The 16,632-nt window shown below is 53.5% G+C and overlaps 1 protein-coding gene across 3 annotated transcripts; it reads left to right on the top strand.

The window, feature by feature from the left end:
* The first annotated feature begins 2,138 nt into the window (after window positions 1-2,138).
* Window positions 2,139-16,545, top strand: LOC128823161 (monocarboxylate transporter 13-like). Of its 3 annotated transcripts, none has more exons than XM_054005278.1 (6): window positions 2,139-2,157; window positions 2,731-2,780; window positions 4,715-4,925; window positions 5,052-5,195; window positions 8,307-9,074; window positions 9,744-16,545. In XM_054005278.1, exons 3-6 carry the CDS (start codon window positions 4,724-4,726, stop codon window positions 9,959-9,961), a joined length of 1,332 nt encoding a protein of 443 aa, XP_053861253.1. In that variant the 5' UTR covers window positions 2,139-2,157; window positions 2,731-2,780; window positions 4,715-4,723; the 3' UTR covers window positions 9,962-16,545. The 3 variants fall into 3 exon arrangements, with proteins under 3 accessions (XP_053861253.1, XP_053861252.1, XP_053861254.1); XM_054005277.1 differs by lacking the exon at window positions 2,139-2,157 and adding an exon at window positions 2,171-2,409; XM_054005279.1 differs by lacking the exons at window positions 2,139-2,157; window positions 5,052-5,195 and having other exon boundaries at window positions 2,635-2,780.
* Window positions 16,546-16,632: the final 87 nt, after the last annotated feature.

The raw sequence follows: 16,632 nt of genomic DNA, 5'->3' as shown, positions 1-16,632 counted from the left end.
GGTCCTATGATGATGTCACTTGAATAGATATGTGTCCACATGTGATATATGCCATCATGTGCCAGCAATGCCCCTCTGCCATGTACATTGGCCAAACCGGACAGTCTCTACGCAAAAGAATTAATGGACACAAATCTGACATCAGGAATCAAAATACTCAAAAACCAGTGGGAGAACACTTTAACCTGTCTGGTCATTCAGTGACAGACCTGCGGGTGGCTATCTTACAACAGACAAACTTCAAAAACAGACTCCAACGAGAGACTGCAGAGCTAGAATTGATATGCAAACTAGACACAATCAACTCAGGATTGAATAAGGACTGGGAATGGCTGAGCCATTACAAACATTGAATCTATCTCCCCTTGTAAGTATTCTCACACTTCTTATCACACTGTCTGTACTGGGCTAGCTTGATTATCACTTCAAAAGTTTTTTTTCTCTTAATTAATTGGCCTCTCAGAGTTGGTAAGACAACTCCCACCTGTTTATGCTCTCTGTATGTGTGTATATATATCTCCTCAATATATGTTCCATTCTATATGCATCCGAAGAAGTGGGCTGTAGTCCACGAAAGCTTATGCTCTAATAAATTTGTTAGTCTCTAAGGTGCCACAAGTACTCCTGTTCTTCTTTTTGCGGATACAGACTAACACGGCTGTTACTCTGAAACCTGACATCTACCACACCTGACTTTCACTTCACAGAAGTGACCAGCTATTAAGAACGGCCGGACTCGGTCAGACCAAAGGTCCATCTAGCCCAGGGTCCTGTCTTCCGACACCGGCCAATGCCGGGTGCCCCAGAGGGAATGAACAGAACAGGGAATCATCAAGTGATCCATTCCCTGTCGCCCATTCCCAGCATCTGGCAAACAGAGGCTAGGGACACCATCCCTGCCCAGCCTGGCTAATGGCCATTGATGTCCTCCATGAACTTCTCTAGTTCTTCTTTGAACCCTGTTCTCATCTTGGCCTTCACAACATCCTCAGGTGAGGCGTTCCCTAGGTTGACTGTGCGTTGTGTGATGAGCTACTTCCTTGTGTTTGTTTTAAACCTGCTGCCTATTCATTTCATTGGGTGACCCCTAGTTCTTGTGTTATGAGGAGGAAATAACACGTCCTTATTTACTTTCTCCACACCTGTCATGATTTTACAGACCTCAATCATATCCCCCCCTTAGTCGTCTCTTTTCCAAGCTGAAAAGTCCCAGTCTGATTAATCTCTCCTCACACGGCAGCCGTTCCAGACCCCGAATCATTTTTGTTGCCCTTTTCTGAACCTTTTCCAATCCCAATTGATCTTTTTGGAGACGGGGCGGCCACATCTGCACACGGCATTCAAGACGTGAGCATCCCATCGATTGATAGGGCGGCAACAGGATATTTTCTGTCTGATTCGCTCTCCCTCTCTGGACACTGGAGGTGTTTGAGAACAGGTGGGACAAACAGCTGCCAGGGAGGGGAGATGAACTTCCACTAGAGGGGATCATGAGGTCCCCTGATGCTTCCTCTGTGCAGCCCCATAGCTCCCCAAATGCCTCCTCTGTGCAGCCCCATAGCTCCCCAAATGTCCCCCTCTGTGCAGCCCCATAACCCCCCCGATGTCCCCTCTGTGCAGCCCCATAACCCCCCCAATGTCCCCTCTGTGCAGCCCCATAGCACCCCCCGATGTCCCCTCTGTGCAGCCCCATAGCACCCCCCGATGTCCCCTCTGTGCAGCCCCATAGCAGCCCCCGATGTCCCCTCTGTGCAGCCCCATAGCACCCCCCGATGTCCCCTCTGTGCAGCCCCATAACCCCCCCGATGTCCCCTCTGTGCAGCCCCATAGCACCCCCCGATGTCCCCTCTGTGCAGGCACAGGACAGTCCCCTAGCTCCGCCCCCCCCCCAAAAAAAACTGCCCCGTGGCGCGGGGGGGAGGGGGGCAGGGAAAGGAGGCGTGGCCACGAGGCGTGGCCACTAATTAAGCCCAGGTCAGTGGATGCTCCGGTACAGCTCAGCTGCGCCTGCGCCGGCTCCGGCGGGGCTAGAGCGGGAGGCGGGGCGAAGGGGGCGTGGCCTGCTCCCACCGGCTTTAGTCTCGGCTCCTCCGCCCAGCCGGTGCGCCCCGCCCCGCCCCGCCCCGAACCTTGCAACACGGTGGCGCGGCCGTCCACGTGAGCGGGCGGCCCGGCTGTAACGCCCGGCGGGGGGAGTCGGATTTGTGGGGTTCATTGATCCTCGCCTCCCCTCCCCCCCTTCTTAAGGGGGTTCTGGATCGCCAGCCCCCGGGAAGCCCGGGGGGGGGAGCAGGCTGGTATTTGGGTATAACGCCCAAAGGGGGATTTCTGAAGGGGGCGTAGTGGGGGGGGATTTTTTGCCCTGGCTTTCTCGGGGGACCAGCGGAGGCTGATGTGATGTTCTGGCAGGTAAGGGGAGGGGGAGATCAGAGACCAGGCAGGTGTACGGGAGTAACGCCTGGCGGGGGCGGGGGAGATCGCCCACCCCTCCTCCCGGGCTGGAGTGGGGAAGGGAGGAGATGGTGTTTGGAGGTCCCTGATTTCCTGCTGCGATTCGATAGACTTTGACCCTGGCTACACTCGCTCCGGTGGTGGGGGAGGGGGGTGACCCTAGACTAGCCCCCATCCCTTCGCCCCCCCCCCCCCGCTGCTGTTGCTTCACCTTTCCCTGGAGGGAGTGTGTGTGTGGTGGGGTCACCTAGCTAAAGGAGTAATGTCCTCCTATTCCAGCCACCTCCGCTAGATGCCTTCTGCCTGCTTCTGGGGCTGCTGATTGTGGGGTGAGTTGCTGCTGGGGGACAGCGAGGGGGGCATGCAATCTTGAGGGTGATGGAGGTGGGTTCACCCTGGAATGTCTTGGCTCTGCTGGGGGCGAAGATGTTAAAACCCTGGTTGCAAGATTAAAGCATTCAGCATGCTGGGTGGGGGAGGTGTCAATTTTTTGCAGATTTACTCTTAACCATCTCTGAAGGGGGGGAGGGAAAATAAATTTCTGATCCTCTTAAGGGGTTTGTCTACACTGGGAAGTTAATTTGGATTAAGGGCCATTTAAATCCGCTCTGAAAGTGGATTATCTGCTCTTGCACAGACCAGCCAGTTAATGGGGAAGCAGAATCGGGTCCTGTGGAAGGGAGCCCGGGGGAGGGTTAATAAGCAGAAATGAAAGTCCGTCAGCCGGAGCTACTCCTGAATCTGTGTGGAGACTCTGGATTGAGAGGGCTTTGTTCCGACCTATCTTCAGCCACTTTGCGCCAGTCGCTTCCATGTATGGGGAACCCCTTATTCAAGATGCAAAAAACTGAAGGCAACGTGGTTAAGTGGTTTGACATGTGAAGTAAGCTGTTGATCAGAACAATTTCCCTTTGGGGAATCGTAGAACGGGAAGGGACCTCGAGAGGTCATCTAGTCCAGTCCCCTGCGCTCATGGCAGGGCTAAGTATTATCTAGACCAGTGGTTTTCAAACTGTGGGTCGTGACCCATTTACTGCAAGGCCAATGGGAGCTGGTGGCGGTGGGGGGGGTGCCCCAGCCCTGAGCCCTCCCCAAACCCCTCATCTCTGGCCCCACCCCAGAGCCCACACACCCAGCCCAGAGCCCTGACCCCCTCCAGCACCCTTGTCCCAGCCCAGAGCCCCCCTCCCACACCCTGAACTCCTCATTCCCAACCCTGTGCCCCAGCCCTGAGCCCCTCCCACACGCATTCCTGCTACCAGCCAGGTCTGGAGGCCCAAAGTTATCGCTAAGCCTGCTTCAAGCGTTCTGTACGTTTCCCGACGGGCAGGAGAACATTCACTGGCATCTGTTGTTCTGGGTGGTAGCATCTTCACTCTCCTTTGTGCGTGATACATCTGGTTTAATTTTGCACTGAATATCTGTGGAGACTCTGGATGAAGAGGGCTTCGTTCCGATTGCCTATAGAACAAAGGACCATGGGAGGGCAGAAATGAGGGTCTTCCTGCTGAATGGTGCCCCCCTTAACAAGGCTTACTGCATTGACACCCTACATGACTGCTCTCCCAGGGCTGGTCTACACTGGGGCGGGGGGGGGGGGGGAGAGAATTGATCCAAGATACTTTGACTTCAGCTATAGCGTAGCTGAAGTTGCGTATCTTGGATCAAATTACCTGGGGTCCAGACGGTGCGGGATCAATGGCCGCGGCTCCCCCGTCGACTGTGCTACCGCCGCTCGCTCTGGTGGAGTTCCGGAGTCGATGGTGAGCGCGTTCGGGGATCGATATATCGCATCTTAACGAGACGCAATATATCGATCCTGGATAAATCGATTGCTACCCGCCGATACGGCGGGTAGTGAAGACGTACCCTAAGACAGAAAGACGCGAAATAAGACTAGGGAAGGGGAATGGGGGGGCACAGCCCCTGGCATGTGGGGGAATGGGGGGCCCCTGGCATAGGGATTGACGGGGGACACAGGGGAGAATAAGGCCCCCCGGTATGGGGGGGAGGGGCAGGTGGGGGGCTGGGAAGGGGGTACATGGAGTCTTTGGGGGGGGCAGTTGCAAAGGGAGGGCAAATGCAGCCAGCCCCCCTGCCCTGCACCCCACAGCGCCCCCTGCTGTGAGAGGCCGGGACTGGAGGAGCTGGGAGCTCCCCCTGCCCTGCACCCCACAGCGCCCCCTGGTGGGAGAGGCCAGGACTGGAGGACCTGTACTCCAGGGTAAAAGAGCCTCTTCTAATACCCCTCTTTCTCCTGCAGTGAGCCCCAATGCCGGTGGTGCACCCTGAACCCCCTGACGGGGGCTGGGGCTGGATGGTGGTGCTGGCCGCCTTCTTCCAGTCGGCGCTGGTTTTCGGGGTGATCCGCTCCTTCGGCGTCTTCTTCATGGAGTTTGTGGGGTACTTTGGGGAGCTGTCCGGGCGGGTGTCCTGGATCACCTCCATCGGGATCGCGGTGCAGCAATTTGCTAGTGAGTTATGTGGTGGTGAGTGGGGGATCCTGACCCTCTTTTTGTTTTTTGGAGGGTAAAACTCCCCCAGACTCGGCTGCATCACAGGGTAATGAGGGCCCGGTGTCTCTCTGCTGCCCCCTGCAGGTCCGGTGGGCAGCGCCCTCAGCACCCAGTACGGCGCCCGCCCCGTAGTGATGGCCGGGGGCCTCCTCTCGGGGCTGGGCATGCTCCTGGCTTCCTTCGCCACCAGCCTGACCCACCTGTACGTGAGCATCGGGCTGCTCTCAGGTAGGTCCCGCCCTGAGCCCCTCCCCTGCCCCAGTGCCCTCTGGGAGTATCCTCGCTCAAGGCTGGGAGCAAAGGCTTCTGGGTAACCCAGTGCACCATGGGATCATCCTCACCCAAGTCCAGGAGCAAGGGATTCTGGGGCTGATATCCGGTATTCCAGGCAGGATGTTGTCGGTGGGGTGTTTTCAGAATTTCATTTCATTGCATTTTGCCTTTTCCTGAGTTCAAACAAGGGCTGGTTGAACAACTATGGCCCAACAGATGTAGAGGTTGAAAAAGTTATGGCTTGGTAGCCATAAAACCAGAAGCGTGTCGGAACAAAGCTGGAATTCAGGATATTTCCTTTCATCTGTATGGGCCACTACGTTGTTTTGCCGATCTGTAAATTTCGATCTCTATCGATGCCAATATCTGTTTGTCGGTTTGGGTGAATGGGCACTAACCAACACTTACCGAGTGGGGGGGGGGGGGGGGGGGGGGGGAAATGTAATTCTTCTAAGCCTACCTATTGGAGACCATGAAGTCTTCCTGTTCTACTAAATTACTGCTTTAAAATAGTTACCCAGTCACTTGATCAGTTATTTTTCGGACAGGACAAATGCCCAACTGTAAGAATACTCATATCCTAGAATCCTAGAAGATCAGGGTTGGAAGGGACCTCAGGAGGTATCTAGTCCAACCCCGTGCTCAAAGAAGGACCAATCCCCAACTACATCATCCCAGCCAGGGCTTTGTCAAGCCAGGCCTTAAAAACCTCTAAGGAAGGAGATTCCACCACCACTTCCCTAGGGAACCCATTCCAGTGCTTCACCACCCTCCTAGGGAAATAGTGTTTCCTAATATCCAACCTAGACCTCCCCCACTGCAACTTGAGACTATTGCTCCTTGTTCTGTCATCTGCCACCACTGAGAACAGTCTAGATCCATCCTCTTTGGAACCCCCCTTCAGGTAGTTGAAAGCAGCTATCAAATCCCCCCTCACTCTTCTCTTCTGCAGACTAAACCCCAGTTCCCTCAGCTGCTCCTTGTAAGTCATGTGCACCAGCCCCCTGATCATTTTCATTGCCCTCCGCTGGACTCATAATGGTCTGCCCTCTATAACACTGATAGAGAGATATGCACAGCTGTTTGCACCCCCCCCCCCGTATTAATCACTTACTCTGGTTTATCAATAAACAAAAATGATTTTATTAAGTATAAAAAGGAGGATTTAAGTGGATCCAAGTAATAACAGACAGAACAAAGTAAGTTACCAAGCAAAATAAAACAAAACACGCAAGTCTAAGCCTAATACATTAAGAAACTGAATACAGGTAAATCTCACCCTCCGAGATGTTCCACTAAGCTTCTTTCACAGACTGGATTCCTTCCTAGTCTGGTACAGTCTTTGTTAGTTCCTGCAGGCATCTTAGGTGAAAAGCAGGAACTTTCTCATGACTGGGACCCCCTTTGTCCTGCTCCACCCGCTTTTATAGCTTTAGCACAAGGTGGGAAGCTTTTGTCTCTCTGGGTCCCCACCCCTCCTTCTAAATGGAAAAGTACCAGATTTAAGATGGATTCCAGTATCAGGGGACATGGTCACATGTCCTGTGAGGAGACCCCAAGCTTTCATTGTTCCTGGGTTGGCCCCCACCTACACAGGAAGGCTTGCAGGTAAATAAACCATTTACAACCATGGGAGCCATCAAGACTCGACGCCAGCATTAATGGCCCACACTTTGCATAATTACGATAGGATCTCAGAGTTATATTTCGTGTTCCTAGTTTCAGATACAAGACTGATACAGGCATAGGAATAGGACGAGCACGCTCAGTAGATTATAAGCTTTGTAACGATCCCTTACAAGAGACCTTTTGCTTGAAGCTTCTTCCAGTTCCATCATCGTCACTCTCATTAGCATATTTCCATCAAACATTATGGAGCGCAACGTCACAGTTGTTTTTAAGGGAGGTGATACTTGCGGGGGCCGGGAAAATGTCCCCCTGCCACAGCCCCGGGGCTGCGGGGTGGGGGTGGAAAGGAGAGAGCAGAGGGCGGGGCCAAGGGTGGAGGGGGCAGGGCATTATCTTCAAACAGGCCCCCCCTTCATCTCCCATACCCCCCAAAAAATAGAGCCAACCCTGTATAGACCTAATCACACCAAATGTGACCTAAAATGACAGCTGGTACACAGTTATATCTTTGTGCTGGGGTAGAAAATGGGGAGGTGGGGGGGATCAGTGGGGTGCAGGAACCATGGGGGAGGGTCTCTAGGGGGGAAGGAGGAGAACTATAGGCCCATGGGGAAGGAGTCAGACCATATTCAAAATGGCTTCCATGTGGGGGCCACCATGGACCCAGGGGGGGAAGGAGCCAGGTATTATTAAAAATGGCTGCCACTGGGTCTGCGGAATCAGTGGAGAAGTTGTTTGGAGTGAGGAGAGCACAGGGGGGGAAAGGAGCGGGGCCTTTTCAAAATGGCTGCCATCCTGGGATGGGGGGGAACTGGGGGTCCACAGGGAAGGAGCCAAACCTTATTCAAAATGGCTGCTACTGAGGGGGACAGTTGTGGGAGGGGGGAGCATGTGGGGGAACTGTGGGTCCAGAGGGGAAAAGACCAGGGCCTTTTAAAAACAGCTGCCATTCTGTGGGGGTGGAACCGTGGGGCTGCAGGGAAGGAGCCAGACCTTATTCAAAATGGCTGCCGCTGAGGGGGACAGTTTGGGGATGAAGGGCATCAAAGGAAAGAGAGGCCCATCAAAATGGCCACTGGTTGATGGGTCGGGGTAGGGAGAAGGAGCCGGGCAAAACTTAAAATGGAGGGAGTTAGGGGCGTAAGGAGCTATGCATTGTAGGGGGTTAGGGGCGTAAGGAGCTATTCAAAATGGCCATCCGTATAGAGGGGGAACCCTGCAGTTTGCGGGGGTGGTAATCACTGAGGCTGGGGGAGGAAGAAGCCAGGCCTCATTCAAAATGGCTGCAGCCATACGGCAGCCGTTTTGGAAAAACGAGGAAAAAGTGGATGGGCCCAAAACAGTCTCATTTGTGGCCACATCCCGGCCTGTTGCCATAACAACTTGGATGTGGTTGGGGGGCCCTGACGGATGTATTTTATGCCCCCTTTTTTGCAGGCTTCGGGTGGGCCTTGGTCTTCACACCCTCCGTGGCCTCGGTGGCTCGTTACTTCAAGAAGCGCCGGACGTTCGCCACAGGCTTGGCCTTCACGGGCGTGGGCCTGTCCTCCTTCGCCTTCTCCCCACTCTTCCAGTTCCTGGTGGACACCTACGCCTGGCGGGGGGCCCTCCTGGTGGTGGCCGGCATGTCCTTCAACCTGGTGGTGTGCGGAGCCCTAATCCGCCCCCTGACCCTCAAGGAGGACCTGGCCAGCCCTGGGGACCCTGGCGGGAGCTGCCTGGGGAAGCTTTCCACCCTCTTTGGCCTGCCTTTGCTCTCCCACTGGCCCTTTGTGAGATTTGTGCTAGCCGTGACCTTGATCAACACCGGCTACTTCATTCCCTACGTCCACTTGGTGGCCCGAGCCCGGGAGCTGGGCTTCGATGAGTACCAGGCTGCCTTCCTCATGTCCGTGGCAGCCGTGGCCGACCTGTGTGGCCGCCTCCTCTCGGGTTGGCTGGCCGACTGCCGGGCTTTCCGCCTCAGCCACATTTTGGTGGCCTGGACCTCCCTGACTGGCATCTCCTTGGCACTGGTGCCTCTGGGGCACGGCTACCCGTTGTTGATGGCCATCAGCGTCTGTTATGGGTTCTTCTCCGGGGCGCTCACCCCCGTGGTCTTTTCCATCCTGCCGGAAATTGTGGGCATCGGGCGGATTTTTGGCTCTATGGGGCTGCTGCAGATGATGGAGAGCATCGGCGGGCTTCTGGGAGCGCCGTTCTCTGGTAGATTGCTGCTGACTTCCTTCTCCTCCCCCGTTCAATTAATTGGAAACGAGCTCTCCCCCCCCCCCCCAGTAAATCAATCCCCAACCCTGCCTTTTTCCCCGTAACCTTAAGTCATAGACTTGATCCTTCTTGGAACCAAGACTCCTGGCCCCCACCCTGGTCTTGGGACCAGTGGTTGACACGTGAACATCATCTTGCTTGGGATTAGCTGCCCTCCAACCCCATTTGGTATCCCCTGGAGACAGGCCCAGAGGTGGGGATAGAACCCAGCAGTCCTGACGCCCAGTTCCCCCTGCTCCAACCAGCTAGACCCCACAAGGTTCTTGTGACCTCATTCTGGGTCACCCTGGTTCTAGGTCACTCTAGGTTTTGATCTAAGTCACCCTGGGTTCTTATGGTGTTGTAGGTCACCTCCATGTTCTAGTTTGCCCTACATTCTCTGGATATTGTTCTAGGTCACCTTGGGTTCATATGACATTCTAGGTCACCTTCATGTTCTAAGTTGCCCTGTGCTCTCCGGATGTTGTTTTAGATCACACTTGGCTCTTGTGCCATTCTCGATTGCCTTTGTGTTCTAGGTTGCCCTATGTTCTCTGGCTGTTGTTCTAGCTCGGCCTGGGTTTTCCTGCTGTTGCTCTAAATGATTCTGTCCTTTCTCTGTTACAGGTTGGCTGCGGGACATGACTGGGGACTACATGGCCTCTTTCTTGGCAGCTGGGGCTTTCCTCTTGGCTGGGAGCCTGGTTTTGGTCACTCTGCCCAACTTCTTCTCCTGTCTGGGCACCTCCTCTCCTGCCTGCCGGGGCACCCAGGTGGAGGCAGGGGCAGAGCCGGCTCCATTGACACCAGCCTCTGGGGAACATTCCTCCCAGGACAGAGACTAGCCGGCCAGAAGCCAAGATCTCAGGGAGCCGGTGTGACTGCAAGGGAGTGCTGGGACCATCACCAGGTTCTGGAAGGGATAATGTGGTAAATTCCAGGCTGGTGAGGGGTCTCTATCTAAAAGGGTGCTCCTTCACAGAAATAAGCCACTTCACTACCCCCCTTGCCCTCTTGGATTCTCCTCCGGTGCCTCCCACGGGCTCTGGGCTCGGGCTCCAACCTCCCAGCAGCCTGCTGGAAGCCTAGGGCTTGTTCTGGAGGTCCATAAGTCAGGGAGGATGTTGAGGAAGGGGAGAGACCCCAGCGAGGAGCAGAAATTGGATCAGAGTCTGGGTCTAAGGCAAAGAACATTTTATAAAGGGGGAGGGGGATCGGGCCGCTGCGTTCATTTGGGGAAATACGGCACTGACCTATCGAGGGCAAACAGGAAGTAAAAGGCCCCCTCCCGTAATCTCTTGGGCAGCAGGCCCCTGCCTCAGTTTCCCCACTTGCTGCTAGGAATAGCTGGCAGGAAATAGACACCCAGCTTTGTACCCCACGTCGGGGCATTAGTGATGTCCCAGAGCCCAGAAATGCAGTTACCGGTTCCGGATTTATGGATTTTGTGCTGCTAGATGTGTAATTAGACAGGTATGGCTGGGGAAGGGGGGCGGGTCTCATCGGGCATCGTTTACCCTCCAGAAGGTAGGATTTGGTGATTTAAAAGGGGGGAGGGGGTTGTTTAGAGAAATGACAGTTTCGAGGGGGGACAAAAGCGGCGGTTTCAAGTGCCACCTTTTCTGGAACAGAGCTGCGTTTGGGGGGAATTAAAACCAGCCAATTCCTCTGGCAGGCGTCCGAGTTCATGGTCCCCTAACCAGCGCGGGAGAGAAAGGGGCCCAAGCGGACATGACTAGGTTGGAAGCGGCCAGAGTGGCGCTCCCTGCCCCCTCCCCGGCAGATGGACCAAAGGTTGAACGTGCCTCGTGGAAGCAAAGCGGTGTGAAAGTTCATCTGATTTTCCACTGATTGAAATGAACAAGTCTCTTCACGATGGGGCGGGAGGGAACAGGGAGAGTAAATATTAATGTTGCCTGAGGAGATGGAAGATTAACAAGGGAGGTTTCTCCAAGGATTGGGCAAAAGAGCTTGTGGTGGGTTTGCAGAGTTGTGGGGGCGGGGGAGAAGAAAGAAAAGGGATTAATATAAGTACAGGGCAGACCTGGTGATGATGGAACCTAGGAGTCCTGGGTCCCAGCCACCCCCTGCTCTAACCCACCAGATCCCAGACCCCTGTGATCCTGGTCCCTGTCCATTGTCTGGGACATTGCACGTACCCTTTGTAATCCAGTCTTTTCCAGGCTCTTTGGGGGCAGTTGGTTATCCAGGGACCCCTCACCAGTGCTGAGATGCGGCCACCTCTGGGGTGGGGCGGCTGGTTATATAGGGACCCCTCGCCCGGCGCTGAGATGCGGCCACCTCTGGGGTGGGGCGGCTGGTTATACAGGGACCCCTCGCCCGGCGCTGAGATGCGGCCACCTCTGGGGTGGGGCGGCTGGTTATACAGGGACCCCTCGCCCGGCGCTGAGATGCGGCCACCTCTGGGGTGGGGCCGCTGGTTATACAGGGATACCTGAAACAGCATGGAAACTTTTTAAAGACACCATTTAAATGCATACCCCCAAATTAAAAAAAAAAACAGCAAGAGGGACCGAAAAAGTGCCACCATGGTTAAACGACTAAGTAAGAAAAGACGTGAGAGGCAAAAGGGCATCCTTTAAAGAGTGGATGTTAAATCCTAGTGAGGAAAAGAGAAAGGAGCATCAACTCTGGATAAAAATACAATGAGGAAGGCCAAAAAGGAATTTGAAGAGCAACTAGCCAAAGCCTCAGAAAGTAACAGCAAAAAAGTGTGTTAAGTACATCAGAAGCAGGAAGCCGGCTAAGCAACCAGTGGGGCCTTGGCCAATGGAGATGCTGACGGACCGCTCAAGGACGATAAAGCCATTGCGGAGAAACTAAATGAATTCTTTGTATCGGTCTTCCCAGCCAAGGACAGGAGGGAGATTCCCAAACCCTTCTGTTCCGGTGACAGATATGAGGAACTGTCCCAGATTGAGGTGTCATTAGAGGAGGTTTTTGGACCAAATTGATGAATTATAGACTCATAGACTCCAAGGTCAGAAGGGACCATTATGATCATCCGGTCTGACCCCCTGCATGCCGCAGGCCGCAAGACCCTTCCCGTTGAAGTCCCCAATCCTGTGTTTTAGTGACTTCAATCGGCAGAGACCCTCCTGCTAGTGATCCCTGCCCCATGCTGCGGAGGAACGCGAAAAACCTCCAGAGGCTCAGCCAATCTACCCTGGAGGAAAATTCCTTCCCGACCCCAAATATGGCGATCAGTACTACCCCGAGCATATAGGCAAGAGTCTCTAGCCTGACCCTTGTTGGCCATTATGCTATTCATGTACCATTGCTTGGTTTTCCTTGGCTACTATGTTTTATCATTAAACCATTCCCTCCATAAACTTATCCAACTTAATCTTAAAACCAGTCAGGTCCGTTGCCCCCACCGTTTCCCTCGGAAGGCCGTTCCAATATTTCACCCCTCTGACGGTCAGAAACCTTTGTCTAATTTCAAGCCTAAACTTCCCCCGGCCAGTTTGTATCCATTCGTTCTCGTGTCCACATTAGTACTAAACTGGAATAATTCCTCTCCCTCCCTTGTATTAACCCCTCTGATATATTTAAAGATAGCAATCATATCCCCCCTCAGCCTTCGCTTTGTCAGACTAAACAACCCAAGCTCCTCTAATCTCTTTTCATACGACAGGTTTTCCATTCCTCTGATCATCCTAGTCGCCCTTCTCTGCACCCGTTCCAGTTTGAGTTCATCTTTTTTAAACATGGGAGACCAGAACTGCACACACTACTCCAAATGAGGTCTCACCAGCGCCTTATACAACGGAAGCAGGACCTCCCTATCCCTACTAGATAAGTCACCAGGACCAGATGGGATTCACCCCAAACGTCTGCAAGAACTCAAATGTGAAATTGCAGAACTACGAACTGTCAGTCTGTAACCTGTCGTTGAAATCAGCTTCGGCACCGGATGGCTGGCAGAGAGCTAATGTGACGCCAAGTTTTTTCAACAGGCTCCAGAGGTGGTGATATCATATAAATCATAGAAGATCAGGGTTGGAAGGGACCTCAGGAGGTATCTAGTCCAACCCCCTGCTCAAAGCAGGACCAATGCCCAGACTGATTTTTTTTTTCCCCAGATCACTAAATGGCCCCCTTAAGGATTGAACTCACAACCCTGGGTTTAGCAAGCCAGTGCTTTGCATTATAGTCAGCACAAAGGCAAGGAACCTCCAGGCCTGTCTCCCGGAAGACATTCGCTTCTGCATGTTAGCACAAGGCTTGGGGCCTAGGCACTTTGCACTGAAAAATGGCCCAATGGAACCCCCCCCCGCCCAATATTCGGGGAGCTGGAAATAGGGTTTAAGGGGAAGTTCTGACCACAGGTACATGTGTCAACTACACAAGTGTCCTGGCAACAAACTGACGTATATAACAGGTACATGGGATGCAGCCGAGGCTAGTCAGCTTGCTTGCCTATATATTGTTTCTTATGGGTTTGATTATTATAGGTTTATATTAGAGTATATTTTGGCTGTAACACAAGGGACCCGCAGGCCACACCCTGTATGCTGAGCTAAGGTGAAGTTATCCTACATATGTTTAGGACTTTTCACCTAGAGAGATGGTGAAGAGGTAAAACATAAGGTCCGTATAGGGCTGTGACCTTTAACATAGAGGGTGCATTGGGTACCTGCCTGACCCTGCTGCCGGGGCTCCCTTCATGCTGTACTGCTGTGACAAGCTACAGACACACTCCCGGTCTCTCACTTTCCCCAGGTAGGGACACACCCAGCGGTGGTAACATGCAAACAGGCTTTCTGGCCAGCCACTGCATGGGAAAGCTTCAGCTAAGGAAATGCCTAGATATCCGAGTGCACACCCCCACTCTGGAGGGTCAGCCCAAAGTCGTACCTCTCCTGCCGCACAGGGAAGGGTACAGCCTAAGCTCATGAAATTCACCCCCTCTCTCAATGTGGACAGGAAATATACAAGCTTTCCACCCCTTGTTACAACTCCCACAGATTGGTTTTAGACAAAACAAAAACAAGTTTTAGTGACATGATGTGAAGTGATTCTAAGGGATAGCAAACAGAGCGACCCCTTCTCCTCCAGTTCAATCTTTGTTTCTTGGGTGTTTCCAAGCATCTCCTTTGGGCTGGGAGTCAGTGAAGAAGAACCATGATGATGTTACTCCCCTGCCTTAAATAGCTTTTGAATCAGTAAGGGCATCGCCAGCAGATCAAGGGAAGTGATCATTCCCCTCAATTTGGCACTGGTGAGGCCACATCTGGAGTATTGCGTCCAGTTTTGGGCTCCCCACCACAGAAAAGATGTGGACAAATTGGAGAGTCCAGCGGAGGGCAACAAAAATAATTAGGAGGCTGGGGCACATGACCTACGAGGAGAGGCTGCGGGAACTGGGGTTATTTAGTCTGCAGAAGAGAAGAATGAGGGGGGATTTGATAGCTGCTTTCAACTCCCTGAAGGAGTGTTCCAAAGAGGACGGAGCTCGGCTGTTCTCAGTGGTGGCAGATGACAGAACAAGGAGCAATGGTCTCAAGTTGCAGTGGGGGAGGTCTAGGTTGGACATTAGGAAAAACTATTTGTCACAGACTCCCAGATCGTGCCCACTCCTGGCCCTGTGCGGTCCGTGGGGGGTGCCTCTTTCAGTGCGACAGCCCTTCTCGGGGGTCCACTCTCTCTTGGGGTCAGGCCCCCTCCACCTCCTGGAGCCGCACCTCTCTGAGCCTTAGCATGTCTGTTTCTCACTGTGGGCCCCCTCAGGGAGTCCACTCGCTCTGGACCCACCAGGCCTCCACCCCCGAAGGGGTTGATGCAACCCTGTTCTCTAGCCTGGAGTGACTCTCAGCCAGTGTCACACAGGAGGGTTATTGAGCATCTGAACACAACACAGGAAACTCTCCGGGCCTCAGGCCTGGCCTCCCTCAGCACAGCACATCCCAGTCTCTCTGCATCCAGGGGGGCTCTGCCTGCTCCCCCTCTCCAGCCCCGAGCCCCCCTGCTTCCCAGCTGGGCATCTGAGATCCCCGGCCCCAAGCCCCACCTCTGTCCATTGTCTTCTCTCCAGGGAAACCGGGTCACCTGGGCCTCCTCTCCTCTCAGCCCTCCTCTGGCCCCTCTGGCTGGTCAGGTCCCCGGGGGCCTCTCTTCACAGCCAGTCCTCCCACTGGCCAGAACCGGCTGCGACTCCTGAGCTGGGTCTCCGCGTCGTAAGGTCACCAGTTGCTGGTGCAGTTGTCCATCCTCCAGGCCATCGGCTGGGGTCCCAAGTTCCCTCTCCGGTCCTCTGTAACTACAAACTCCCTCTCCCCTCACCTTGTTAAACTAGTAACCCCCAGGGAAACTGAGTCTCACCCCCTATGCATGCAAACCATTGGAAAAACAAGGAAAACACAAGAAAATCCCCCACTTCGTCACACTATGTCACTAGGAGGGTGGTGAAGCACTGGAATGGGTTCCCTAGGGAGGTGGTGGAATCTCCTTCCTTAGAAAGAACAGGAGTACTTGTGGCACCTTAGAGACTAACACATTTGTTAGAGCATAAGCTTTCGTGGGCTACAGCCCACTTCTTCGGATGCATAGTCCACGAAAGCTTATGCTCTAATAAATGTGTTAGTCTCTAAGGTGCCACAAGTCCTCCTGTTCTTTTTGCGGATACAGACTAACACGGCTGCTACTCTGAATCCTTCCTTAGAGGTTTTTAAGGCCTGTCTTCACAAAGCCCTGGCTGGGATGATTTAGTTGGGGATTGGTCCTGCTTTGAGCAGGGGGTTGGACTAGAAACCTCCTGAGGTCCCTTCCAACCCTGATCTTCGATGATAAGGTGGGAACCCTTTGTCTCCAACTTTTTAGCTCTCACACTGGTCAGTGGAAAAACACTGGTATTCTCTGATGGAGTCCAGTACCGGGTGATTGGTTACATGCCCCTGTAGGGCCATAACCTCCATGAGTTAGAGGTTGGTTGTAGTGTCCCCAGGAAGGCTCCCCGGTGGGAGATTAGCATCTTCTAAGACCTACTGTTTTCTCTAATGGCCCTTCCCAGAATGCAATCTAGACCGATTGCATTCTGCCTAGTGGGCATTCCCCAGATGCAAACACTTGTAATAGATGCATGGACAATATTCTTAACTTCAGATACCAAAATGATACATGCATACAAATTGGATAATCCTATTCATGGAATCATAACCTTTCCAATGATATCTCCCATGATCGATCCTGGGAAGCGAGACAAAGACAAGGAGGAGGAGCAACGGGGGTGTCTGAGGTCCAGTCACTGGAAGCCGGGCAGTCTTCAGTTTGGGACTAGAAGAGGGGGAGTCCGGGGCGTCTGGATCGGGACTCCCCCAAGATGGACTTGGCTGAAAGTCACTGATTTCTATGCTAACAAGTTCTGTCCTACGCTGTGTTTCTGTCGACTAATAAACCTTCTGTTTTACTGGCTGGCTGAGAGTCATGTTTGACTGCGGAGGTGGGGTGCAGGGCCCTCTGGCTCCCCCAGGACTCACTGTGGGAAGTGCACAGA

Source organism: Malaclemys terrapin, chromosome 15, assembly GCF_027887155.1.
Source record: "Malaclemys terrapin pileata isolate rMalTer1 chromosome 15, rMalTer1.hap1, whole genome shotgun sequence".
NCBI classification, from domain to species: domain Eukaryota; kingdom Metazoa; phylum Chordata; order Testudines; family Emydidae; genus Malaclemys; species Malaclemys terrapin.
This window is presented reverse-complemented; position numbering and strand designations above follow the sequence as displayed.